Raw genomic sequence first — 27858 nt, 5'->3', positions numbered from 1 at the left:
AGGACTCAAGCCTCAGCCCCTAGACCACTTCTAGCCCCCCTCCCTTTTTCCCCTCAAAGAAGGAAGCCAGGCAAGAGAGCAAGAGGCCCAGGGCAGGGGAGTGAGAGGGCCAATTTAATGAGAAACTACAAACTGAGACCAGCCATGATTCACAGTGACAGGAGGCCATGCAGTGGCAGTGCGAAACCAGGAGAGGGGTGGCAGCAGGATACAGCGGTCCACATAAGCAAATTCACAGACAAACCATTCAGGAAATACAGTGTGGGCTCAGGCCCAGGGCAGATGTCCACCAAGGCACGTCCGCCACTTGTGGCTGCTCCTTCCTTGTCCCCAGCCTGTCCCAGTCCAGTGCCTGACAGCTGCTCCTGCTGCAGTACCTGCTGTTGAAACAAGCACAGTGACAGCAAGTCAGCAAGGGCAAAGGGCCCAGCATTTGCTGGGAAGAGGATACATGGAAAGCACACTACAAATCTGTGTGTGCTTGCAAGGAGGCCCCTTCTCTCTGTCCTCTCCAGTCCTATTTGGGACACACCGGCCACTGGGCAAGGTCTTGCCGACGCACAGCAAGGACATGGTACAGACAGATGGGCTAGGCTCCTGGGCACTCCTCCTGGCCCTAGCCAAGACAGGGGTTTGTAGAGGGCAGGCCAGAAAGGGAGCTGGGCAGGGGGTGCCAGAGGCAAGTCCCTTCTTGGCGAGCCAGGGCCTCAGCACCCAGCCCATGATCTGCAGGTGTGCTGATCGCTGTACCTTACCCAGGGGACTCCCAGGCCCTTGGATAGAGTGTTGAGAGTTCTAGAGTTCTGAGGGCCAGAGTCATTCCTTCTAATCATCATACCCACCTCTAGCACCCCAGAAATAAAGCCAGGCCTGAGGACCCTGTCCTGCTTCAGTCCATTTTCCCACTCTTGGCCCAGCAGATGAGAAATCACTGTGGCTACAGGTACAGCCCCACTGCAGGCCCCAGGTCTGCTCTGGCTGCTTCTGGTCCCAGGGACAGTTAGGACCAATTCTATGCTCCGTCCAGAAATGGAGTGAGGAGACCCTTCCCAGCTTCTCGTCCTGATCACAAACATCAAGCAAACCAGCAACACACAGGCTCCGTGCTATCCCCCTGCCACCTGCTGACCCTTGGCCTTAAATCCAACAGAATTTTTGCCAGAAGAGTCCGATGCTCAGGGAAGGGCAAGCCAAAGAGGACAAGACTTCCAGGGGACTGGTGGGACTGCCTCCACCCCCAAGTGGGAGCAGGGAAGCGAGCCACTGAGCAAGGGGAGCGAAAGCACAGGGGGCCAGACTGACAGCAGGGAGTCCAGTCCTGGCTCCGTTAGCACAGGCGCTTGTACGTGTAGATGTAGGCTTTGCAGCTGGGGCATGTGTGCGTCACATCCTTGAAGTCGTTGATGAGACAAGGGATCAAGCAGCAGCCCAGGTCACACCTGAATCGGAGACAGAGAGATTGGCTGAGAGGGCACTGGGGGCACATAGGCCTACCCCAGCTCCGTGGCATGTGGGCACGGCCCCACCCCAAGCACCCGTACCACCTACCCCATGAAGCAGCAGAAGAAGCCCAGCACAAAATTCATCAGCCCGATCTCATAGGAGATCTTGGTGGTGATGGCCTGCTGGCAGTGGGGACACACTGTCTGTACAGGGGCGCCCTCAAAGATCTCTCCTTGTAGTACTGTCACCGTGGTGGCAGCCCCCGAAGGAACCAGGACTGTGGCAGTATGGCCCCCAGGGCCAGGGTACGGCCCCGGTGGGTAGGGCCCTGGTGGATAGTAGCCCATGGGTGGGTGGGGGCCTGGAGGAGGGTAGAAACCTGGAAGATCAGAGAAGACAGTGAAGACAGGTTACTGGCTTACCACTTGCCCCATAGGCCTGAGGCTCCCCCCAACCCCAGGGGAGCAGGCCCTGGGCCAGGTAATGATATACATACTCCCAGCCGTTCCTGCTCCCCACCCTGTGAGGACCAAGACTGAGAAGCTACTTGGCCCAGCGGGACACAGCAGAGCTGAGAAGGCGGCCGCCTCTCTCCTCGGTCTCAGCTGGGTATGTTTGCTCCTTGCCTCTGATACGCAGGGGACCAGGCACTGTGTTCCAACAAGGACCTCAACCACAGGATGGACAGCCTTGCCTCTCGGCAGCCCAGCCCTCCTTGTGCACTCAGGGCTCTCGGACCCACCAGTGTCACCAGATCCTGCACTGAAATACCAGGAACTGGCCCACTTCATGTGGGGCCACCTGTGCGAGAGCCCTGGGCCTTTATCTGGCCTGAGAAGTCCTGAAGAACTGGGTGAGCAGGAGCCCAGCGCCCCCCCACCAATGGACTCAGGATCCTGGCAGGGATCAGCCACGAGTCAGCACCTGCCACTGGGCCTGAGGGGCTTTCCCAGGAGCTAGCCCCCCTCCCAGTAAGGCCCACAGCTCATGTGCTCGCTCACGGTGCCTGCACAGCACTGCTTGGCTCTAGGACACCCTCCCATGTCCCCCGTCCACACCCAGTCAGTCCCCACCCCTGAAAGAACCCTGTGCAGGAAGACCACCAGCACACGGTGAAGGCCGGATGGCAGCCCAGGGAATGTGCTGGGTGCTAGGCAGACAGACCCGTGAGCCCCCCTTCCTACTTACCTGGAGACATGTAGGTGCCATCTGCATTCACATGGGGGGGGATGAAGCCGGGCTGAGGCATTGGGTGACCCGGTGGCTCATAGGGTGGGGGGCCGATGTCTGTGGGGGGCATGGACATGCCCGGAGGGGGCTGCATCACAGCTGGCGAGGTGCGGCCTGGACAGAGAAGGCCGGGAAAGGGAGCTCAGAGGGCAGTGGCTGCAGGGCCGGGGGAGGGCTGCCCCAGGTGCCGGCTTCTATGAGCTGGACAGGCAAGCCACAAGGGACAGGACCATCAGGAACACCGAACCCTACCTGGGGTAGGTGGGGCTCCGCTCTTCTCCTCCAGAAGGGGGGCTGTGGGGCCTCCAGGATATGGAGGGGGTGGCTCGTTAGACATCTTTGCGGCTTCTGGACCTGGAAGGAAAGCCAGGACATGAACTAAGCTCCCAGCCCTGCGTGCCGGTCAGGCTCAGGTCTGTGTCCTCCCCGCACACAGCCTCCTGTGGCTCCTCCCGCACGTGTACCACCCCGCCCTCGCAGCAGCTCAGGTGGCCTTTTACGCCTCCACATCAGTCTCTGCGCTCTGGCAGGGCAGGGGGGTCGAGGACAGGGATGGATTCCTTCAGCAGAGTGGGCTCCATCTATGCCCTGGAGATGTCCCACCATCCCCGAGAATAACCAGGCCTAGAGCCGCCACCGTCCACTATCACCCACGCTTCCCATGTCAAAGGCAGGAGGCAAGGGTGCCCTGCGAGGACAGAAGTGGGTGAGGCGGACCCTCCCCCCAGGGCAGCTGGCCGCTTCCGTGCCAGAGCACCATAGCTTGCTTGTGGGAGAGGGACTGGGAGACTCTTTACCTCAAATCCCAGGTGCTCAGAAGGGAGAGGTTCCTTCCACGGCCGGCCTAGGTGGACACGCAGGGCTCTGGGGAGCTGTTCCAGGGGAGAACGACAGGCAGAGGCTCAGCAGCAGGGCAACAGCCACAGCCACACTCCCTACCCCGTGTGGCTGTTCCCCCACCAGCACGGTGGCAATCCTCAGCTCCCCCTCCTCTCACGGCCACGGGCGAGTCCTGTCTGCACCAGGCTCCTACCAGCCCTCACAGCCTGCCCGGGCTGCAGAAAGAACGGGCTTCTCCCCAGCCAGCTGTGCACATGGGGCCTCTGCCCTGGTTTTTGTGGAGCTGGGGTGGGAAGGAAGATGCAGACTGAACCCCCTCCCTCACCTCTCTCCCAAGGCTCCCTGAGCACCTGCCACTGGGTCCTGGGGGAGATGGAGGAAACCAGGGGCCCTTCCTGCTCTGGGTCAGCATCCTGTCTCCCATAGCAAGGCACTTCCTCTTACTCTATTCAGCATAAAAGGTTAGAAATTAGTAGCATTTTGTAGTAAAGTTTGGTTATTTTTTTAAAAATAATATGAATTAGGTGATCCCTGGGTGGCTCAGTTGTTTAGCGCCTGCCTTTGGCCTAGGGTGCGATCCTGGAGTCCCAGGATCAAGTCCCACGTCGGGCTCCCTGCATGGAGCCTGCTTCTCCCTCCTCCTGTCTCTTTGCCGCCCCCCGCCCCCGCCTCTCTGTAACATAAATAAATAAATCTTTTAAAAAAATATGAGCTAGAAAAAATTCTCAACGTTACAGAGAAACACACAGTGATAGCAGCTCTACTAGCTCTGTCTGAGAGCCCCACCAGCGTGAAGTTCAGAACCCCACCAGGGCAAAAGGAACCTGGAGTCAGTACAAATGTCACAGATCAGGGGCACCTGGGGGCTCAACAGGTTGAGCATCTGCCTTCAGCTCAGGTCAGGATCCCAGAGTCCTGGTGATTAAATCCCACCTTGGCCTCCCTGCTCAGCGGGGGGCCTGCTTCTCCCTCTCCCTCTCCCTGCAGCTCCCCCTACTTGTGAGCACTCTGTCAAATAAATAAAATCTTAAAAAAAAAAAAAAAAAGCACAGATCAGTGGCAGGGCCCAAGAGACCAAGTCCAAGCAACATAAACTGGATGTCAGTAAAATTAAAACCTTGGGCTTCAAGGGGCACCATCAAGTAAGTGGAAAGACGGCTCACAGAACAGAAAATTTTTATAGATCTGGAAGACTTGTATTTAAAATATCTACATAAAGAACTCTTAACTCATTAACAAAAAGACAACCGAATTAAAAAATATCAAAAGATCTGAATACACATTTCTCCAAAGATAAAAACAAATGCCCAATAAGCACATAAAAAGAAGCTAAAGATTTAACCAAAAGGAAATGCAAACCAAAACCACAATGATGGGATCCCTGCGTGGCTCAGTGGTTGAGAGCCTGCCTTCAGCCCAGGGCGTGATCCTGGAGTCCCGGGATCGAGTCCTGCATCGGGCTCCCTGCATGGAGCCTGCTTCTCCCTCTGCTGTGTCTCTGCCTCTCTCTCTCTCTCTCTCTGTCTGTCTCATGAATAAATAAAATCTTAAAAAAAAAGAAAAACACAATGAGGTACATTTGGCATCCACTAGAATGGCTAGTGAGTAACACATATTAGGCAGAGGAGAGGGCCACACACAGCTACCATGGGACCCAGTCATTCCACTCCTACCTGTGCACCCACAAGAACTGAAAACAACTGAAAACCACACAAGATCCTGTCCGTGAATGTTCACAGCAGCATCATTCATAATAGTCCAGAAGCGTCAACAACTGAGATGTCCCGCCACTGGTAAAGGGATGAACCGCAGATGTAGGCCTGCAGTGGAGACGTTCCCCGCCACGACTGGGAACGAGCCTGCTGCAGCCTGGATAGACCCGGAAAAACGACCGTGAGTGATACAGACCGAACATGAAAGGTTCCCTACGTGCGAGTCCTTACACAGCGCCCAGAACAAAGCCGGAGACAGCGTACTCGAGGTTGTTGTGTGGGCTTGGGGGGGGCGGGGCGGACAGAGGGACAAACACAGGGTTTCCTTTCGGGATGATGAAAATGAGCCAAAACTGGCTGTAATGATGGTAGCATAATTCTGTGAATATATTAAAAACCAGTGAATTGCATACTTTAAATGGGAAAATCATATGGTAGGTGGATTATATGTCAAAACTCATTAAAAAACAACAAAGTTGCCCAATCTCCCCACCTTAATGCAGCCACTCTCCTTGCACGTCCCTGCCAGTCTGCGTGCAGCCCTTTGTATTTTTATGTGACAGTTTTAACGTGTTGTCCTATATATTCTGTCCATCTTGCAAGACCCCATATGACCATCAATTTTAATATTCCCTGAAATGGGCCCATCACCGTTTACCTGACCACCCTTATTAAGGCATTTGGAATGCTTGTTGTTACTTTCATAACAAACAGGGAAAACCTCTGGCTAATGCTCTTTCCCTTTCTTGGATTATTTCCTTTGGTTAAAATTGCCAGAAGTGAAAAGATTAGGTCAAAGATGTATGGCCATTTGTGCCTTTGGGGAGGATGACCGCAATTTACTTGGTACAAACTTTGGATACTATTGATATCACTAATTTGTAACATTAAAATGACACTTGGTTACCTATTTCTTCGACCACCATGAAGTGGAACTACTTCCCAAGTGCTTCTATATTATGACCTGCTCTTCTGAGTTGCTACTTATAATATCCTTCAAAGACCTGGAAGCCAAGAAAAGATGGGACTTACCCAGGTCATGTGGCACATAAAAGGTAGAGCTGAGTCTAGGACTCCAACGTGACACTCCCACCCACCTCTGCCTGCCAGTGAATTTAAATAGTGCACGGGCAGGACACCTGAGTGGCTCAATGGTTGGGCGTTTGCCTTTGGCTCAGGGCGTGACCCTGGGGTCCCAGGATCGAGTCCCGTGTCGGGCTTCCTGCATGGAGCCTGCTTCTCCCTCTGCCTGTGTCTCTGCCTCTCTGTGTCTCTCATGAATAAATAAAATGTTAAAAAAAAATAAAAAATAAAAAAACAGTGCACGGGAAAGAAAGGGAAGCCACAGAGCCTCTAAAGGACACAGAGCCTCTAAAGGACATTACACAAAGTCCCCTTCCAGGCAGGCCTGGCTGTGTGTGCTGGGCCTGGAGATCCTGGGCAGCCCGCCAGGCGCCCTCCTGGTGGCAGAAAGAGACAGCTTTCCTCAAGAGGCTTGTCCTGCAGCCCACCGAAGTCTTAGAACATGCATGGGCCAGCACCTGCCACTGATCCCACCCTACAAGCCTCTGGGATGCCGCCGGGGTGGCCCCACTGTCTGTCTGGTAGTCCCAGCTCACCAGGGATCTGGCCACAAAAGGTGCACTGCGCTTGGTGAGTCACTGAAGCATTTTCTGGGGCGAGGAGAGCCGAACTAGCCGGGGTCCTCCAGGCCCCTCTGTGTCCAGAGGGGACACAGCACTAGCGCCACCCTCTGAGGATGCAAGCATGGCCTGTTTCTTCAACATCACATCTAGTTCCACTGTTTCCATCACATCCAGATTCCACTGGAGTTCTGGCATCATAATGACAGGACAAGCCTGGCACCCACCCAACTCCGGGCCGTCCTCTACCCACTGCTGCCTGCCACGGGGCCGCTTCCGCTCAGCCTCGGCTATACCACCACCTGCTTCCACACCCAAACTCGGGCGGTCTCCCCCTGCCCTCCACCTCGTGCCCATCCTCCAGCTGCCTTCTGGAGCCGGGGACTGTGGGAGAGACTGGGGGCAGGACCCACCAGTATGAAGGAGAGTTTCTGAAGAATGGATTGGGAACTTCTTTTTTTTTAAGATTTTATTTATTTATCCATGAGAGACACAGGCAGAGGGAGAAGCAGGCCCCCTGCAGGGCGCCTGACATGGGACTCGATCCTGGGACTCCAGGATCAGTCCCTGGGCTGAAGGTGGCGATAAACCACTGAGCCACTGGGGCTGTCATTGGCAATTTTACAGGGATTCAATTCCAAACTCCCCCAGTGCCTCCCAATAAATATAAAACTACAATGTTTCATATTTATGTTGGTGCCTGCCACAAAACTACATTGTCTAAGGTGTGATACAAACTGTAAGAATGCTTTAATCTTTAAAAAAAGATCACATGGGAACGCCTGGGTGGCTCAGCAGTTGGGTGTTTGCCTTTGGCTCAGGTCGTGATCCCCGGCCCGGATCCGGGACTGAGTCCCGCATCGGGCTCCATGCGAGGAGCCTGCTTCTCCCTCTGCCTGTGTCTCTCATGGATAAATAAATAAAATCTTAAAAAAAAAAAAAAAAAGGATCACATGTCCAAAAACAAAGCAGTTTTCCTATTTTTTAAAAAGATTTTATTTATTCATGAGAGACACAGGCAGAGGGAGAAGCAGCCTGGGACTCCAGGATCAGGCCCTGGGCTGAAGGCGGCACTAAACCGCTGAGCCACCCAGAAAACAAAACAGTTTTCCAATAAAAATGCATCCCACTCAAATGACACTACAAATGCAACCGTGGAATCTGAGATTGCCCCCTGGCAACACTGCGGTCGCGCTGGCTGGAGCATCGCTGATAGAAGCTACGGGAAGGGCTGCAAGCCCCAAGCCTCCGAGGGATGCAGCTCCCCACAGAAAAAGGGGCCCGCAGTTCTGGGAACTAGGTGAAGTCCGCGTGCAGCCCCAGAAACCCAACACAGGCCTCTCGGCCTCCCGTTCCGCCTCTTAGATATGATCTGTGAAGAAACAGCGCATAGCCTGAAAACTCCCACCAGTTTACCATACTGACCAGCCTGCCCTGGGGCCCAGAGGCCTTTACACTGTACATCCCGTTGCGCCCTCTGGATTCTGTGGATGAAAAGGTGTGGGCAGGCCTGGTTCTCTGAACCAGAGATGCAGCGCACCACTCAGCAGCTGGCCGGCCAGCAAGGTGCTGAGCCAGCAGCATGCAGTGTGAGCGCAGACACGGGGCTCCCAGGACGCCCGGGCGTGAGCCCCACTCCACACAGGAGCAGAGGTGCTCTCTCTGAGCCATAGCACATTACACAAGAAGGAAGGAAAAAAATCTTTTTTAAAGATTTTATTTGAGAGAGAGAGAGAGAGAGAGAATACAGAGGCAGAAGGAGAAGCAGGCTCCCCCGCTGAGCAGGGAGCCAACGACGTGGGGCTGGATCCCAGGACCCCAGGATCATGACCTGAGCTGAAGGCAGACGCTCAACTAACACTGAGCCACCCAGGTGCCCCGAGAAAGAGAATTCTTAGATGAGATTCTCATGTCGTGGTGTAACAGTGCAGGCACACAGGCCAGAGACTCCCCGCCTCCCCACCCCCACACACACACCTCAGGACTGCAGAAGTCCCCGAGATGGTACTGAGCAGACCTAGAGAACTACTCATCCTGACACCCCCAGGGTGCTTGCTCTGGATGCAAACTGTCCTCAGCCCTACGGGGCAGCCCTACTAACGCAGCTCACATCACACCCAGGGGCACGTGGCCTCACAATCAGCATTTTAGGTGTTTTCAAAGATTTCTCTGAGCCTTAAATTCCTGTTTTCCAGCAGTGTAGGGATGCTGCGGAATTTCCCACTTAGTCCTGGATAAAAGTGATATGCCACTGCCCCAGTCCCAACAGCTCCTACATTAGAAGCCACTGGCCTTTGGGAGACAGCTGCTTTCCAGAGGCTGGAAGTCTGCATTGAAACTAAGCAGTATCGGGCGCCTGGGCGGCTCAGACGGTTAAGCACCTGCCTTCAGCTCAGGTCATGGTCCCAGGGTCCTGGGATCTAGCCCCACATCAGGCTCCCTCCTCAGTGAGGAACCTGTTTCTCCTTCTCCCCGTCCCCTCTGCTTGTGCGCTCTCTCTCAAATAAATAAATATATTTTTTAAAGATTTTATTTATTTATTCATCAGAGAGGCAGAGACACAGGCAGAGGGGGAAGCAGACTCTCCACAGGAGCCTGACACAGGACTCAATCCTGGACTCTGGGATCATGCCCTGAGTCAAAGGCAGATACCCAACTGCTGAGCCACCCAGGTGTCCCTAAATAAAATATTTTTTAAGAAAGAAACTAAGCAGTATCTGGAAATGTGTGAAGAGCGGAGGTTAGGTTACTGGATGGCACCTGGTCACAGGAGCCTCAAGGATCAAATTGAGAGATATCAATGTCCCTTCAGTGCATTTTCAGGATGACACTGACCTACAAGCAACAGTCCTGACCGTTGCCAAGGCAGGGAGGCAGCGTGGGCCAGGTGGCTGAGAGAAGGTTCAAGACTCTTGAGAAGCTGCCACAGACTCCAATATATATCCTGTGCCTGCAGCTTTTCTCTAGAATTCACAGCACAGGCCTGTTCCTTGACATGAGCCAGAAAATCCTCAGAATGGAAAGGGCCAGAGCCTGCCACAGGGAACAGCAAGGCCCTGGGGAGCTAAGGACAGACTCAGGAGAGCCCCAAGGGACAGGAGGTGATATGCCCTGGAGAGACGGTCCTGAGTGGTCTCTGGCAAGAGAGAGGCAAGGGCAGGCCACTGGGAGAGACAATGGGGCCACGTGAGGCCTAATCCGGCCCCTGTGCCCATGACCAACACGGTGTGGTTTTATGTAGAATGGAATTATTCAAGTCACCCTAAAATGCGACAAAACCCGTCTCCACGTCTATGGACTCCCTGTGACCTCATCTCACTTTCCCAAGGACAGCAGGTGCTGGGGGCCTCTGGGGGCAGGACACAGTTGTCCCAGACACAGGGCCAGGCCCTTTTCTGCAAAGTGGCCCACAGCTCCTCTCCTTAGTCCAGTGGAATTTTCTTTTAAGAGGTGACAAGAATCTTTTTTTTTTTTTTTAAGATTTTATTTATTCATGAGAGACAGAGAGAGAAAGAAGCAGAGACAGAGGCAGAGGGAGAAGCAGGCTCCCTGCAAGGAGCCCAACGCGGGACTTGATACCGGGGCTCCAGGATCATGCCCTGGGCTGAAGGCAGTACCAAACTGCTGGGCCACCCGGGCTGCCCAGTCCAGTGGCATTCTGAGTGCCACCTGCTGGACCAGCAGCCCCTAGAGCCTGGCCCTGCCTGGCACTCAGGGCAGGCCCACTGCAGAATGGAAACGTCTGCTCTGCACCCCAATATTGGAAACCCGGTTCCACCCTCAGCCATGTCACAGAAAATAATCAGGCTTCACACCCACAGAGCAGCCTTTGCTTCTCTGAGCTGGTGGGACCAGGTGAGTTTCCCCAACTGTGAGGAAGAAGTGACATCATGAGGGGCCTGCTATGGTTTTAGGGTTTGGGACCATGAAGCCAAGCAAAACTGCCTTATTGACCCCCACCCCTACACCCATCCCACCAATCCCAGGCCCTGTCTGCACCCAGCACAATACTCTAAGCAGCTACTGAGGACAGTGACAGCTCTAAGGACAGGGCACACAAGTGTTCCAATGTGCAATCAGGAAGGCAGGAACCCATCCCCTTCTCCCATTCACAGAGGGACAAAAATTTGCCCCAGGTCAGTCACCAGTTAATGGGAAAACAGGGCATATGTGGAGACTGTGGTGCTCCAGAGTTAGCCCTGGCCTTGAAGCTGGTAGCCTTGAGTGAGTCACTGACCCTTCCTCAGCCTCACTCTTCCTGGGACCTGGCACTGGAACCCCTGACTCCTGGCTATGCTACATGCAGAGCAGTGACAATGACATGTGCCCAGCACCCTGGCAGACTCACTGTGCAGGGAAGCAGAGCACTTAGGGTCAAAACACATGTCCGTTGGGGGGATGACAAGGCTCTGGAATGAGACAGTGGCACAGCTCTTCAAGCATACTAAAGCCACTGAACTATGCACTTTCAAAGGGTGAATTGTATGGCGTGTGAATTATTACATCCCCCTAAAAGCAAAACCCACCCAGGTGTGGATATTTCCCTGTGTGCTTAAAAAGGAAAGAGATGGGGAAGAAACACCCAGACCAAGACAGTCATCTCTGGGGTTGAAGCTTGGCAGCCAACAGTCAAGAGAGGTGAAGCTGTCATTACACATACACATATTTTAAACAAAAAGGTATCTGCACATTATTTGCAGAACCAAAATTTTGAAAAGAACACAATTTTAGGGGCAGCCCGGGTAGCTCAGTGGTTTAGCGCCGCCTTCAGGCCCAGGGCCTGATCCTGGAGACCCGGGATTGAGTCCCACGTCGGGCTCCCTGCATGGAGCCTGCTTCTCCCTCTGCCTGTGTCTCTGCCTCTCTGTCTATCTCTCATGAATAAATAAAATCTTAAAAAAAAAAAAAAAAGAATACAATTTTAGAAGGGAGCAGTGATGGGCAGCTTTGATCCCTGTGACAGGAGAGGCGTGGGGTCTCCACTGCCAGCGTGCTGATCTAAGCAGCTCTCCTCTGGGTCTCCCACATCCCAGAGAAGAGTTAAAAGCAAAGACTTCGGGGCCCTGGGAAATGTCTCTGGTGTTCTGCTCGGCTCCCAACTATTCATCATTCATTGCTGGGAGCTGCTGTTGATCCAAAGCTCGGCCAACTGGCAGCGGCCTAAGGCGGCCCAGGCGGGTTGCCCATGGGAGCTGGGAAGGCCTGGCCCCAGGCCAGCGGGATACGCTCCTCCCCGGCTGCAGCCAGAGCTGCAAACCCAATTCTGCAGTCTGAACGGTCCTGCACACCACCAAGGGGTACCCACCCTGCCCCGAGCGTCTCTGCTGCCCCAGAGGACCTGCCAGGGCCACGCACCAACACCCGCTTCTGGAGGAAGGCCAGACGGAGGCACGGAGGGCAGTGCCTAGAAGGAGGACTTTCTGTCATCAGCCCTCCCAGGACCTGCTAGAGCAGCAGTTCCCCAGTGTTCTGGGTGTCGGGACTCCCTTACACTCGATTATGGAGGAGTCTACAAAGGTTTTGTTTTTGTGGGTTATATCTATCAATATTTACCATATTAGAAATTAAAAATGAGGACTTTTAAAAAGTATTTTTTTTTTAATTTTTTTTATTTTATTTATGATAGTCACAGAGAGAGAGAGAGAGGCAGAGACACAGGCAGAGGGAGAAGCAGGCTCCATGCACCGGGAGCCCGACGTGGGATTCGATCCCGGGTCTCCAGGATCGCGCCCTGGGCCAAAGGCAGGCGCTAAACCGCTGCGCCACCCAGGGATCCCCTAAAAAGTATTTATTAATTCATTAAAAAACATCCATAAACTCGGGATCCCTGGGTGGCGCAGCGGTTTGGCTCCTGCCTTTGGCCCAGGGCGTGATCCTGGAGACCCGGGATCGAATCCCACGTCGGGCTCCCGGTGCATGGAGCCTGCTTCTCCCTCTGCCTGTGTCTCTGCCTCTCTCTCTCTCTCTGTGACTATCATAAATAAATAAAAATTAAAAAAAATAAAAAAAAAATCCATAAACTCAACATGTCAGCATAAATAGTTAAAATAACTTCCAAAACAATGTAATAATGAGACAGCTGCCATTGTTTCCCATTTCTGCAACTCTTTCATTTCTGACTCCGGGGAAGTCTGCTGGATTCTCCTGTCTGCTCCTCCGCCCAATCTGCTCTGCTACCTTGTTTTGGTTGAAATACGTGAAGAAAACTGAGCTTCCCAAAGATAAGCAGCTGGAAATGGGAGGGGCATCTGAAGAGTCTTTTCAGGTCCGTAACTGTGGACATTCCTATACACCACATCCAAACCTGACAGCGGTAGTGTCTCAAAGGTTAGCTGTCATATGGAATCTGCATCTTTAATGAGTTCTTCCTACTATCTGCTACAATTCATTGGTCTACATGGCATATGGAATGGCTCTTTTACACACGCACAGTTTCTAACAGCACGTATGGGGCATCTGAACATCGGTTCACGGTTTATAAGCCCCGATTATGAAGATGTAACAGTGCTGGTGTGTCTTATTATATAATGTTCCCCCCACTCAAGTCACATGGCCAGTATTACCACCAATCTCATCAGAAAAGTCTTTATCAGGAAGCTGTCAAGCTCGAAGTGGCAGATACAAGTTTTCCAAAATTCTAACTTTCACTTCAAAGTTCAAATTTTATCATCGGCCACAGATTAACAAATTTATCACTGTTTACAAAAGTCAGCTGTTTTCCTCGAAGAGGTGGGCTCACTATCCATTTTCAAGAGAATGTCCACTAATGCCCCAACCATGAATAACACAGTTTGTGTCTGTTGTCCAAGTAAATCTGGAGCTCCACAAGAAAGCTAGTTCAGCTCACAATTCAACCAACCATGCACGTGCTTTCCTGGAGGCACCTGTCCTACTCCGTGTGTGCAATGTATGTGTCACATTTCATCACACAGAATAGCAGAGAGATGTGCACTTGAGGGTCAAGATGATTTAATACCGTAAGTCACTTTTACTGCTTTTTCTTAAATAAGACCTGTGGGTGCAATGAGCAGCGACAAGCCCAAGCTGCTGCGGCTGCCTTAAGTCAGACTCCTCGCCACTTCTGCACCACAGATGTGGAGGCCCACTTGGGGAGAAGGGCACTGTAACAGCATCTGAGCCCTGCCCTAGAGTCCTGACCCTGAGCCCTCCGAGGCCTCCAGGAGACTGCACCCATCACCTTCCGGCCCCACTGTGCTACACAGGTCCCGCAGGCCACGAGGGGCTCCACTGCCTCCGAGACCAGGGTGGACGGTCCGGCTGAGCCTCTGAGCGCTGTGACTGCAGCCCGGCCCTGCCTTGAAAGGAAGCATCAGCCCAGCTGTGAGCCAGCTCACCGCTTTGTAGCTGTGTGACCTCGCTGAGCCTCAGAGTCCCTTAGTTTGTAACCAGAGGTAATCATGCCGACCTCCGTGGGGGTAAGGGGGCAAGGTTTAAAATAAACAGTGTGTGCAAAATACCCAGAGCATCAGCTCCAGACCCGACATACAAGCACACGGGACAAACGGCACCTGCTGATATCACCATTTATTATGAACAACTTCCAACGGGAAGGAAAACAAAACCGGCACCAAGGCCTCTGCCACGGCAGCTTCATGGGGGTCCTGGTGTGTGTTCCCCACAGAGTCTGGGGGGCGTGGAATCACATCCCACCTGAATGGTCCAGCCCAGCAGAGTTCATCTGACATAGCCACTTTGAGGCTACCTGCTTCATGGGACTCCTGAAGAGATGCTAGCAATCCTCCTAAGGGCCATCTCTCCTCCCAGGTAACTTCACGGTTGGTAAAGGCCCTGGCAAGGGTGCTTCGGGTGTCACCCCAGGACCCTGGTGGCAGGGTGGCAGCCAGGCAGCAGCAACTGCAAGACCACCTTTCTTGGAGCCAGGCTGGCCTGCCTGGCCTGTTCACTGCCTCTCTCCAGAGGAACTCACCTTCCCAGCAGCCACAGCACTAGGATGCCAGCTGGCCTCAGAGGGGCTTCTCAGTCCCCAGGTTCCAGGCATCTGGCCGGGAGCAGGACTTTGGGATTTATTGGGGAAACTGAAAAACAGCTTTCTACATTGCCTACAGACCCCCACATGCTGAACACCAGACAGGCACCCGCTGCTCAGGAAGGGCTGGAGGCCCAGAATAAAAGCCAAACATCCTCTCGGGTCCCCTGAGGCCACCCAGAGGAAAGGGGAAGGACAACCCACTTGGGTTGCTGAGCCCCTTCACAGGAGGCCTGGCTCACATGCAACTGCATCACCCATATCCCACCTCGAGGCTGTGTGAGAACTGAGACGCAGACGTGCATAAGCCATGTAAGGACCAGGCAACATGAGGTGTCGCTGACTGGGGGACTTACTTGCCAGGGATGGCCACTGACCTCCTGGGCAACACCACATACTGTCCTGTTCTCCCAAAGTCCCCAGTTGTGGGTTTAAGAACAGTCCATGTGGTGGCCACTTAACATAGGCCCTTGGAGGGTGGGGCGGGGCTTCTCCTGGGAATAACTCCCCCATCTGTTCACAGGGGTAGTTGTGTAGCATCGCAGGAAATGAGAGCATAGTTCCTGACTTCCAGAAGCTAAAATCAAATAGGGGAAGACAGGCATTAAATAATCGCACCAAAAATGCCAAACGTAACTACAAAGTGTAACCCATAGTGTGCAGAAAAGCAGGGGGAACTTTGAAAGCACAGAAAAATTGGACATGATCTGGGGGTCAGGGAATATCTCCCCAAGCCAGCCAGGAGGAGGTGGAGTTAATGAAACCAGCAAAGGAGGGGATGGGAAGAGTGGCTGGACAGTGATAAGTCACAGACTGAGGGGAGGAGGCTGCACTCGCGGGGGCGGCCAGGTCACCGCCTGGAGCCCATGCTCACCCTGCCCGACTGCTTCAGAGGCTCCTGGCCACAGGGGCTGCTCCACCAGAACACACAGACTGTGGACCCCCACAGGGACCTGGGCCAATACGCGGAATGAGGATCACAGGCCAGGAAGCCCACAACACCTCCACAGGAGCACCCCAGGCCTCCTCTCTCCCCTGCCCACTCTCCTGAGCGCTGCCCCCACGCCCCAGCCCCCGTCGCCCTCAACCACTCAGTCTTCAGGAACAAAGATGTCAACTTCCTTTCCTGGCCAGCAATAAAGTTTTGAGAGCACAGGGTTCACTGGCATCCTGCCCACCATGACAGACTGTATGACCTGGGCGAGCTACTAAATTTCTCTGAACCTCAGTTTCCCTACCTGGAGCACAACACTCCATTTTTATTCAGGGCTACAGGGTCTTGGCTAAGACACTCCCAGTCCTTCTTGCAGTCACCTGTGACCATGCGACTAACCTCTGGCCAATGAGTCATAAGCACAGCACCATAAGGACTGATGGGAAGGTGCTACCCTGGCCAGATGGACCCTTCGTCCTCCTGCCCTCCTGTCCACTGCATGGAATACAGGTGTGACAGCTCCCGCAGCCGTGCTTGACCACAAGGTGACCTTGGGCATGGAAGCCATACTAAGGACAGCGGAAGGTGCCCAGACCCTGGAAGATCACAGACACCACGCCAGGACTGAAGGGACCACCTCCCATATCTTCTATGTGAGAAAGAAACAAATTTGTTTCAGTTGGTTACTTTGGGTTTCCTAGTAAATACAGCCAGACCTAATTCCAATAATCAAAGAGAAATAGAAGTGCTAATTTTCGGGGATCCCTGGGTGGCGCAGCGGTTTGGCGCCTGCCTTTGGCCCAGGGCGCGATCCTGGAGACCCGGAATCGAATCCCACATCGGGCTCCCGGTGCATGGAGCCTGCTTCTCCCTCTGCCTATGTCTCTGCCTCTCTCTCTCTCTCTCTGTGACTATCATAAATAAACAAAAATTTTAAAAAATATTAAAAAAAAAGAAGTGCTAATTTTCTAGCAATTCTCAAATGCACTATAGCCAGGAATTACTTGTGACTGGTAAATTTCCAAATTAATTAAGAAGGAATACAGGGATCCTTGGGTGGCGCAGCGGTTTAGCGCCTGCCTTTAGCCCAGGGCGTGATCCTGGAGACCCGGGATCGAATCCCACGTCGGGCTCCCGGTGCATGAAGCCTGCTTCTCCCTCTACCTGTGTCTCTGCCTCTCTCTCTCTCTCTGTGTGACTATCATAAATTAAAAAAAAAAAAAAAAAAGAAGGAATACAAGTATCGTTACCAACAGACGGTGCTGGTTAGGCTGCAGGTATGTCAACAAGTGGTCGGTAACTGAAAAGCCCACTGACTTGGCTTCCTGCAGCCTGTGCTGGTGCCTCCATGGGTTCCGGTTCGCTGAGCAGCCCCTTGGGCTGCCAAGTTCTCGCCCCAGGGGCCTGGGAAATCCTGCCCGCAGTCCATTTTCCATTGTTCTTACTGATGGAGGCAGGACGGAGAGACAATCCCTCCCTCAGATAGCATCACTGCTGGCTATGAACTGTTTATTTTTACACGTGAACACGGGCTTATCTGATGCCGTGGGAATTCCAAATACTTCAAAACAAGCTAGAGTTAAGACACAGAAAGGAGCAGAAAGCAGATCTGGTTTTCCCATCTGCCTCTCTCATCCCACCCGGCCCACACGCTCCTCCCCTCCCCCCCCCATCTGTGTCACAGCTCCAAGAAGCTACTGCACCAGCCCAAGCCGTGGCCCCAAGAGGGAGGCTTGCGCCCCGGTCACAGCTCAGGCTGACAGGACACAAACCTCACCTGCAGGTGCCCTGGTGCTCAGTCCCACGCCAGCCATCTGGCTGCCCAGCTTTCCAGAAACGTCATGAGGCCTAAGTGGTGCTGTGTGTGAGGAGCACACAGCAGAGAGCTGCCACACAGTGTTCAATAAACACAAATTCTTGGTTGTATCCCTTGTATTTATGGAGCCGCACGCAGAACATGAAAAAGGAAGTACAATTTTTAAAGAGAAAATATACTGCTCTCAGAAGCAAAATCAAAAGGTGAAGAGGCCTCAGGGAATGGTTCTAAACTAGAAAGTAAGATTTCTAGGAACTGTGACAATGACAACAGTAACAATTTACATCAGGCTGAATGCTTGTCAAAACCTGGGGAAACCACTCTGACTCCCCAGGTGTCACCAGCACAAGGACCGCAGCAGAGTGGGTTAGTGCGACTTCTTTTGGAGGACAATTCTGCTATCTGTAACGTTCTGTTCGACTCATTAATTCCATTTCAAAACATTTGTCCTAGAGGTAAGTGAACATGTGAGCAAAGATTTACAGGCAAAGTTTGTATGTACCGATGCCTTACGTCCCACGAAAGACACTGGTTACCCATCTGGTTTACCTATATAATGTACCTGTATTTGCCCCCCTAAATGGTATAGACCCATTATTGTAGGTAGAAAAACGATCTTGATACTGCATTGTAAAACCAGTATGTTTACACTTACGTATTTTACTTTTTTAAAAAAGATTTTATTTATTCATGAGAGACAGAGAGAGAGAGAGGCAGAGACGCAGGCAGAGGGAGAAGCAGGCTCTATGCAGGGAGCCCGACATGGGACTCGATCCCAGGTCTCCAGGATCATAGCCTGCGCTGAAGGCGGCACTAAACTGCTGAGTCACCCAAGCTGCCTAGGATTCTACTTTAAAAGTATATGTTCACATATGTATAACACACCAAATGTTAATTGTTTTCTATGGGTGTTAAGATTTTGGGTCATTTGTTTACACACAAACAGAAGCTGTTTGTGTAGTTTCTAGATTTTCTAGGATGGGCAGCTCCTTTGATTGGCTCTTTCCCCAAAATGGCTCATTATAATTGGGTTAAATTTAAGTGTATTCCTCCTTGGTCCAGAAAGGTGCCTCTGACTATAATCTCGCTTTGTCTAGGAGAAAAGCAACAGTCCAAGAAGCAAACCCAAGGACTGGCTATTTGCCAGCCTTCCCTCCTAAAGTGGTGTTACAGTCTTTACATTGGTCTATGAGTCGGGTAGCAGGAGTCCGTTCTCTAAACCAGGTTTAACTCACAGCACTCCAGTAAAAAGCTGGAACATAAAGGCCATCCAAGGTAGTTCTGGCCTTGGAGACCCTGCCTGGAGAGCCAGCATGAGGTCACTTGGTAGAGGAGGGCAGGTAAGAAAAGCCCAGCAGACACACATGAAACAGGGACGACCAGGCTATAGAGCTGTGCCGCGGGCGGGGGCTGTGTGTGTGTGTGTGTGTGTGTGTGTGTGTGTGCTGGGGGTGTGGCACAGGCCTCCACACACACCCTCTGCCTTCAGGGGGAGCTGCCTCCCAGGTAGGAGGGCCTCAGGAGCTGGACACAGGAGGAGGAAGTACAGACAGGAAGAGAATGAGCAGCACAGGGAGTAAAATACATACAGCTGCACTCACTAGTAAAGAAACAAGTCATCTGCACCTGCCGGGCAGACAGCGCTTGGTAACTCAAAGGCCAACTCATTTCAGAAGCATGATGAGTGGGATCCCTGGGTGGCACAGTGGTTTGGCGCCTGCCTTTGGCCCAGGGCGCGATCCTGGAGACCCGGGATCAAATCCCACGTCGGGCTCCCGGTGTATGGAGCCTGCTTCTCCCTCTGCCTGTGTCTCTGCCTCTCTCTCTCTCTGTGTGACTATCATAAATAAATAAAAATTAAAAAAAAAAGAAGCATGAGGAGTCTAAAAAACCATCATTTAGGCAATCAAAATGAAGCCCTGAAAAGAAAAAATCCTTACCTCTGCCTGACACAAAGCAGTCTTTGGCTTGACTCCATTTGACTCAGTTAGTTATCTGAGATCAAGACATACCATTCTGACCCAGATGAAAGCACGAGGCCCTACGTGCAACACAGCCATGTGGCCACTATAGTCCTGGCCACCCAGCTGGAAGAATCTTATTTCAGACACAAACCCTGTAGTGTTGCCGATGGCTCAGGAGGGGAGCTTAGCCGGTAGCCAGGTCTTGTCCAGGTACCCGCACCCAAGCAGTGGGGAAGTATCTGTACATCATTTAAACTCTTCATGTTACAGAGCATTCTCTCAGTTATTTTAAACAAGAACAGCTGGGTGGAGAACAGGATACAGCAACCTCACCCGTGCCAGGCCATTTAGAAGTCACCTAGATGGCATCAGTCAAAAGAAAAAAGCCAAAAATCAGCAGACATGTCACAGATTAGGAATTATTCCTGGAGACCAAGGCAGTGGTTGGATGCTGCCACACAACCTTCTAAAGAGCACATGGGGGATGCCTGGGTGGCTCAGCAGTTGAGCGTCTGCCTTCGGCCCAGGGTGTGATCCCGGAATGCCTGGATCGAGTCCCACATCAGCCTCCTGCGTGGAGCCTGCTTTTCCCTCTGCCTGCGTCTCTCATAAATAAACAAATGTCTTAAAAAAAAAAAAAAAAAGAAGAAGAAGAAAAAAAGAACACACGGTAAGAAGCTATGTTGCAGGACCAATGGAAAAATCCTGAGACGAGAGAACAGTCCAGGGCTATGCTCTGCAGTGGAATCGTCCCTGTGGCCAGGGGCACTTAGACAAGGCGAGCAAGTGGGGCCGGGGTCCACGACGACAACATGTCCACAGTGGAGAAAGGGACGAGTGCGAACAGAAGTGCTGTGGGGCATGTGAGGAACAAATCTAATCAGTATTTTACATTATACTACACAAAATAGGATATGGAAATTTAACTAAATTCCTATCACTCTAAAAGGACCTCTGACCCAGAGAGTTTACTCATGCCAGCTGGGACAGAAGAACTATTTTGGATCTTCTCTGTGGGAAAAGAGGAGTTCATGTTCTATCTGGGGTCGTCTTATTTATGGCCATGTGTGACTTCTCTATGATTCATACATCTGGAGATCACCTTCCAGGCAGAAACGTCATTAGAAATCACAAAGTCCAAAGTCTCAAGTGACATTCATGACCCTTCTTTTACTAAACACCCACCAGAGACAAGGTGCCGTGCTGGGGACAGTGGAGGGCAAGACCAGCAGCGCCCCCCCCCTCCCCCCCCCCCCCCCGCCGGCTGCACTGACTGCGAGCGGGGCCCAGAGGCGCAGGGAGGAGTCCTGACTCATGCCCCACACCATCAGACGCACCGGTCTCAGGTCTCAGCCCGGTCTCTTTTCTCATACATTCTCCAAACTATGCTCAAGCGGGATCTCACACTCCCAACAGCGGGAATTCCACTGTGTGAGTTTTCATGGATTTCACTGCTCCCAGAACAAAAAAAGAGAAGCAAGTGACATGAGCCAACCAGGCCCCCTTCCCTTGGTGAGGGAAGGGCTCGAGGGAGGGAACAGGACCCAGGAGCACGCATGCTCTCCTCAGGGGCCCAGTGGGCCCAGTTCCGCACACCTCTGAGCCCACAGGCAACTCAAGGACTTCCAGGCAGCTGGCCCCTGAGTGTCTGCTCTGCCAGCTGACTTTAGAAGCTACCCATTGCATGTTCACTTGGGAATTCAACTCCATATTCGCCTGCACCCCAGGGAGCGCCGGGGCACGCGTACACTACACTCCCAGACCCCAGGAGACAGGACGGCTGAAAGGCAGGCACCGTACGTCTTTACCCAACATGGACCCAGTACCCGCTGAGCCAGTGCTACCTAGGCCCTGAAGACAGGAAAGACCACTATCTTGTGGAGCTTACATCTGTGGGGAGCTGGGGTGCAAACACGGAACAGGTCTGTGTGTAGTCCGCCAGATGCTGACGCACGCTGTGGAGGAAACATGAGTGGGGAAGGCAGTGTTGCAGGGATGCGATTCCAAACAGGAAGGGTTTCTCAGAGTGGGAAGCATTCCGGCCAAGATGGAACAGGCCACGTTCGCAGCGCTGGAAAGAAGGACCAGGCAGAGAGAGTAGGGTGCAGGGGCCTGGAGTGTGCCTACACAACCCTGGGGGCTGGGGGCTGGGGTGCCATGGAGCAGGGGGCGCTAAGGAAGAGGGGCTGGCCCTTGAGGGGAGGTGGATCAGGTCCTCGGGCCACTAACAGATGTCCACTTTACTCCGAGTGAGATGGAGGGCATGGGAAATTAGGCTGTCCATTGTCCCCCTGCTGGCCACTTCCTGCACTATGGCTGGTGCACTGACGTGGGTCCCAAGGTCCTGACGCCAGTAGGTGGCTGCTAGACCTGGGGGACCCTCAGTTCTCAGCCCCCACCTCCGGCGTGCATGCTTTCCTTCTGGCCGGTCTGACTGGACCAAAGTGTGGACCATGTGCTCTCCAGACAAAGCAGGTAAACGCACGCAGAGATACATATGGCCTGAGCGTGGCTACACAGGGACAGAATCACAGGCCCGAGGCTCAGGCAGTAGAGAAAGCCCTAAAGTCCAAGGGCTAAGAAGTGGTCACAGGGGTCACCTTGCCTAGAGCAGTACAGAGTTTTTCCAGGCCTAGGAAAAGCCAGTTTTATCCTGCAGATCCTTCACCATCCAACTTTGTTTATTTTCAAGTGACTATCTGTTTAAAAAGGCTTCAGATTCTTGACTCCTTAATTCAGTTAAAATTTCATGGCCCTCGGGATCCCTGGATGGCGCAGCGGTTTGGCGCCTGCCTTTGGCCCAGGGTACGATCCTGGAGACCCAGGATCGAATCCCACATCGGGCTCCCGGTGCATGGAGCCTGCTTCTCCCTCTGCCTATGTCTCTGCCTCTCTCTCTCTCTGTCTCTCTCTGTGACTATCATAAATAAATTTAAAAATTTTTAAAAATTAAAAAAAAAATTTCATGGGCCTCTGTATGGAGGTCACTCACCTTGCGGCCCCTGCCTTCAGGGAACTGTAGATCCAGCTAGGAAGCCAGCTCACATTTAAGAAGCATTTATAAAAGATACTCGGCAAAATCCAAATGAGAACCCATGACCGCAGGCACTGCAGGTGAGAGAGGGGCATCTGTGGGTCAGGGCCCTGGGCAGGCTTCAGGTAGCAGGTGGGCCCTGCAGGAAGGAGGGCAGGGATTCCTGGCCTGGGACAACAGAGGGGAAACAGAACACTGTGGTCAAGGGCCCAGCCTCCCCAGGCCAGATCAGCAGCTCCCGGAGGGCTGGGACAGGGTTTGGGGCCAGTGTCTCCACGGCCCCAAGCAGCACTTCAAATATTGGCTGACTGGGTGGGTAAGTAATGCAGCCTGGCTGGTACTCTGGGCAGGAGCTCTTCCCCCTCCCCAAAGGCTCGGTGCTGTTAACAGTACTACCCCGGCCACCAAGATGGATGTCTGAGAGGTGTTCCAGACTTTTTCTAGCCCTTAAACCTTGACTTATTAGCAAGTCCTGCCAAAGCCATGGTTCAAAAAGGTCTCAGATCCACTCTCTCATCTACTGCTCAAGCTTTAAAGGCCAAAGTCTAGACTTGGCCCCATGTTCCACATCTCTACTACACTCTACTGCAGCCACCCAGACTGCAATCCGCTCTTCTCCAAACCAACCAAACCCCACTCCTACCAAGGGACCTTCCACAGACCTTTCCTCAACCTCCACACACGTACACCCTCACCCTCCAACCCCTGCTCTTCCAGCAAACCTGAACCTTCCCCGTGACTCCGTCCTCACTTCACTCACCTCCCACCTAGAAAACAACGGGGGCTTCCCCACTGGTGTCCCTGCAGGCCCTGCTCAGCCCCTGGCACAGATGCATCGAATAAGGGAGGGTTGGGGTTAGCCTAACTAGGCTTCCCATGCTATTTCCAGCCCAAATACCCACCACTCACGTCCGCTGGGGCAGAAGACCGCCTTAGCAGAGATGGAGTCCCTGGCTTCCTGATGAAAAGTGCCTAGTTTATGGCCAAAAATCCAGACAGAAGACCCCCTTTCATGAGTCACAGTCAACTGTGGGGAGTACTTTCCACGATGGGGCGGCACAGCCACATTTTCCTCAGCCTCACTCCCTTCAGCCCTGCTGTGCCAGCATCTGGCCGTCGTTGCTAATTTACTTACTAACAGCCTTGAGATGATGCCTGTGTGGCCTCCTGGCTGCTGTCGGACCTGCGAGGGCGGAGCACAGGTGAGGGCCCTACCAGATGGGCCTGGGGCACTTAGAAGAACACTCCCTGCAAACACAACTGCCTTCCTCGCTGCTTCCCCAGCTTGTAAAACTGCTGCTTTTAATGTTGATTATAACTGCAACAAGTTTCACTTCCTACCAAAGTAATAAAGACGTAGAATTCTCAAACTCCACCCCAGGACACCCTTCCAGCCTTCTCTGCCTGCCCTGGCCTCGGTTTCTCCTCCAAGAAAAAACACAGACACTGGAATAGATGTGAATTCAGACTGAATTAACATATTGAACACATTATGTACCCAGCACACGCACAGTTTTTACTGGACTTCATGACAACTCCTTGTGGTAAGAACCACCCAGTGGCCAGACCATGAAGGGGCTCACAGCACCCACAGATCAGGAGCATCAATAAGATGATGGGAAACGTTTTCTGGAAAACTGATCTGATATTACCAAACTTCTCACAACTGCTTTTATGGAGACAATCAGTGTGTCACTGGACTTCCTTACCCTGTGTGGTTTTACTTCACCTAACATGAGGGAACCCTAATCTTCCAGCACAAGTGGATACAGGTCTTCGTCTCACTTGGGTGTTGCTTTTCACTTATCATAGTTGCAGCAAGTGAGGCTCTGGGAGGGCAAACGGCTCGTCACACAGTTTGGAAGCAACAGAAGTGCCTCCAGCCTGCTCTGCCGGGTCTAGACAGTACTGGTCCTGGGACCCCAACTTCATCATCAGAACTTGGTAACTCAGGAGCAGGAGAGATGCTTGGTCAGCAGGCTCTATGGCAACCAGACCTGCATCTCCCTGGGTGGGCTGCCCTCTCAGCGGGGAGAGGCTTTGCCACAGACCCAAGCCAAGCGCCCCCTCTCCTCTGCAACACTAAGTTGCAAAGCAGCCTCTACCACCTCCTGGGGAGACGTGTCTGAGAGTCCTGACTGCAGAGATGAGGAGCTGGAAGCCCTCTGTGGGGTTCTAAAAACTGGCAGATTCCCATTCTGTACACTCCATTTCCAAATCCCTTTGTGTAGTTGTGCCACCCCTGCGAGCCTGGTTCTCCTCCCCATCAGGGGACAACATTATTTGCAGAGCAACGCCTGCATGCAGAGTAACCCCTGCACCCTGTCTTCTCACCAGCATGACAGCCTTCCTTCACGCAAGGACAGAGACTCTACCACATTTCCCTGTGTCCTCCATGAATAAAAGGATGTGCATGACCTTTGAACAGTGTTGCTGAAGCTGGAGATGAATTTCTACAGGATCTCAGACAACTGAACAGGATTAGGGATTGGTATTTGTGCCTACATAACAGCTCCTCAGCCCCAGAGACTCAAAGCTTGTCAGCTGGGCTACACAGCCCTGTTCCCCTGGGGTTTGGGAAACCACACCAAACTAGCAGGTTCAAACCAGGCAAACTGTAAAGAGCAGTCATAGAGTCCGCGGGCTGACGATTTGTATCATTTATTGTCAACGTGATCTGCTGGCCTAATCTGACTACCGGGATACATTTCATTAGCAGCCCCTCAAAACATTTTTGTTCCCTGCAGCATTACTGTACATCACACATTCCATGTTTCTGCTCTTAGTGATTTTAGAGCCATGGCCTACTGTTTCTTTGTTAAGAACATATGTAAACCTCTTTCCTGGTTCCAAAGGCCCATCCTATGGAAAAACCTCCAAACTCCTCCAGCTCCTCAGGGACGGGAGACAGAGAGAACTCTTTAATACCCAGGGCTTCTACTGGTGAAAAATCAATAAGCAAAAATTCTAGGACTCTACTTAATTATATGTGTAATTATTTGGGAAGGAAACAGTTGGATGTCCACACTTACTGATACACATAAACAAAATGAACTACTGATGATTAGATAAGAGACAAAATACAGTTAAAAGCTGCACATTCTAGGTGGTGGTCTAATTGCATTCAACATACAGTTTCCTCAACTTTTAAATGTGGGGCTGTGGGCGAGGCAGAGCTGGCACTGCTCTCCCCACCAACTTTTAAGTCGGCTGGGAGGTAAGTAACAAAGTGCCAAGGAGAGGGGTCACACTGCCTACGTACTGCCTGCCCAGCAGCAGGTCCCGCTTTACACACAAAATAGTATAAATGCTATGCTCTAAGACCTCCATCCTCTTCACTTTAGGATAAAGGCACTCAACTCCAAATGTGACTGAGAATTATCCGGGGAGCTTATTAAACACAGTCCTGGCCACAACCCATAAGTGCTGAATCAGAACCCGCGGGGGGTGGGGGGGAGCAGCCCAGGAATCAGGTCTCTTAACAAAGGCCCTGGTGATTCTAAGGCAGAGGATCCGAGACCCACACTGGAGACACTGAGAGCCGCTAGCTCCTTACCTGACACCTGTTGAGAAGCCTCCTGGGTACATTTAGAGGAAAACAGAAACGCACGCCCACGAACAAGTGCCCTAAGCCAGGCTCGACGACGACGTGGGTTCAACGACACCAAGGTCCTCGACGACACGAAGCTGGCCCCGAAGCCAGGCCAGGTCACTGCCTCCCTGCCAGCCCCGGCGATCGGGGACGGGCGGGGGAGGCAGACGCGCGCGGCCCCTCGGGCCTGCCAAGGTCACCGAGGAGCTCAGCGGGGGCTCCTCTGTCCCAGGGACCCTCCTCCCGACCCCCATTCCTCTAGGAAACAGCGCGGCGGAAAGCGGGAGATGCTAGTTCCCCACCTCTCCCGACAGGGGGTGTGGGAGGGTGACAGTGGGACCCCGAGGAGCGCGCCGGCAGCCCCAAGGCACCGACCCTGGCGCCCGCCCGAGCCTGGCCGAACTGTGACCGCAGCCCCGCGGGGGGTGGGGGGGGGGCGGCCAACCCGGCGACAGGCGACGTCAAAACCCCGAGGGCCGCTCTGGATCGCATCAGTGCCAGGGGAGGAGGCGACGGGTGCGCTGAGCCGCCGACGGGGGCCTTTACCTCGGGAGGCCAGGCGCCCGAGGCCGAACGGACGCCAAGACAGGCCTGGGTCCGGGCGCCGGGAGGAGGAGACCCTCAGCCCCGCGGGGCTTTGCGCGCACACCGCCCCCCGCCCGCCCAAAGGCCTCTGGGAGATGTAGTCCGTCCGCGCGCCTCAGGAGCACTCCGCGGGTCGGGGAGACCACAGTGCCCGACATGCACCGCGCAGGCGCCGCAGGCGGGGGCTGGGGGCTCAGCGGACCGAGGTCATCCCCCTCCCCGCGAGGGCCGCGCGCGTCCAGCCCTGCTCCCGGCGGGCCCGGGGAGGGGCGAGGGAGGGGGGCTCCGCCGGAAGCTGTCTCCAGTGGCCGAGGCGACTCACCGTCCCCGCGGCACCCGCGGCGGCCGCAGCAGCAGGAACAGTCGCCTCCGCAGCTCGCCGTCTCGCGTCTGTCAGAAGGAGGCGGGTAGGCTTTGGAGTAGGGCGTCAGGGCGAGGGGCGGAGCCATTAGGTCAGCGTCGGGGCGGGGCTTCCAGCGACACGTGACGGTCCTTGGTGACGTCACGGGGAGCGGAGGCGCTTCGGCGAAGGCAGGACACGTGGGAGGGTCTGGGGAGGTTTTGTCCAGCGAAAGAGTGGCCTGCGGTGGCCTGAAGCTAGGGGAGGGACCTAGATGGCGCCTCCTCCCGCCCTCTCAGGCCCAAGGCATCCGTCCGAGCCAGGCGCATCTCCATTCCTCCCTTTATTCAACCAATACTTAGTGAGCTTAGGCGCCGTGCGTTTTGTGGGCTTGCGCACGACGGGAAGGGCTTGCGTTGCCAGGTGCGGAGGGTTCGAGCTGAAGTCAGATAAGGCTTCCCTGTGCCTTCTTGTCTTAGCTCTCATACTGTGAACAAGTGTCTTGTGCATGTGTGCTGCCACGGTTTTTACATTTTGGGGGGTTTTGTTGGTGATTTTGTTTGAAATAGTACCCAAGCGTGGCGCCAGGCACTGTCCAGCGTCCCTAAGCACGGGGAGGCTGTGACGTGTCTTCAGGAGAAGACACCTGTGTTAGATGACTTGTTCTGGTTGTGAGCCATAGTGCTGTCGGCCTTGAGTTCAATGTTACCGAACAGG

At 53.4% G+C, this 27858-nt stretch overlaps 1 protein-coding gene across 12 annotated transcripts; it reads right to left on the bottom strand.

Moving 5' to 3' along the window:
- Nucleotides 1-72: 72 nt before the first annotated feature.
- On the bottom strand, nucleotides 73-27858 carry CDIP1 (cell death inducing p53 target 1). Of its 12 annotated transcripts, none has more exons than XM_049110958.1 (7): nucleotides 27124-27858; nucleotides 19257-19463; nucleotides 3471-3545; nucleotides 2926-3027; nucleotides 2632-2787; nucleotides 1549-1822; nucleotides 73-1439 (listed from the first exon to the last, which is right to left on the bottom strand). In XM_049110958.1, exons 4-7 carry the CDS (start codon nucleotides 3008-3010, stop codon nucleotides 1328-1330), a joined length of 627 nt encoding a protein of 208 aa, XP_048966915.1. In that variant the 5' UTR covers nucleotides 3011-3027; nucleotides 3471-3545; nucleotides 19257-19463; nucleotides 27124-27858; the 3' UTR covers nucleotides 73-1327. The 12 variants fall into 12 exon arrangements, with proteins under 12 accessions (XP_048966915.1, XP_025272459.1, XP_025272460.1 ...); XM_025416674.3 differs by lacking the exon at nucleotides 19257-19463 and having other exon boundaries at nucleotides 73-380; nucleotides 1303-1439; XM_025416675.3 differs by lacking the exon at nucleotides 19257-19463 and having other exon boundaries at nucleotides 73-377; nucleotides 1303-1439.

Source organism: Canis lupus, chromosome 6 (assembly GCF_003254725.2).
Source record: "Canis lupus dingo isolate Sandy chromosome 6, ASM325472v2, whole genome shotgun sequence".
In the NCBI taxonomy this organism is placed as follows: Eukaryota; Metazoa; Chordata; class Mammalia; order Carnivora; family Canidae; genus Canis; species Canis lupus.
Note: the sequence above shows the minus strand (reverse complement) of the source record. Positions and strands in the feature narration are given on the sequence as shown.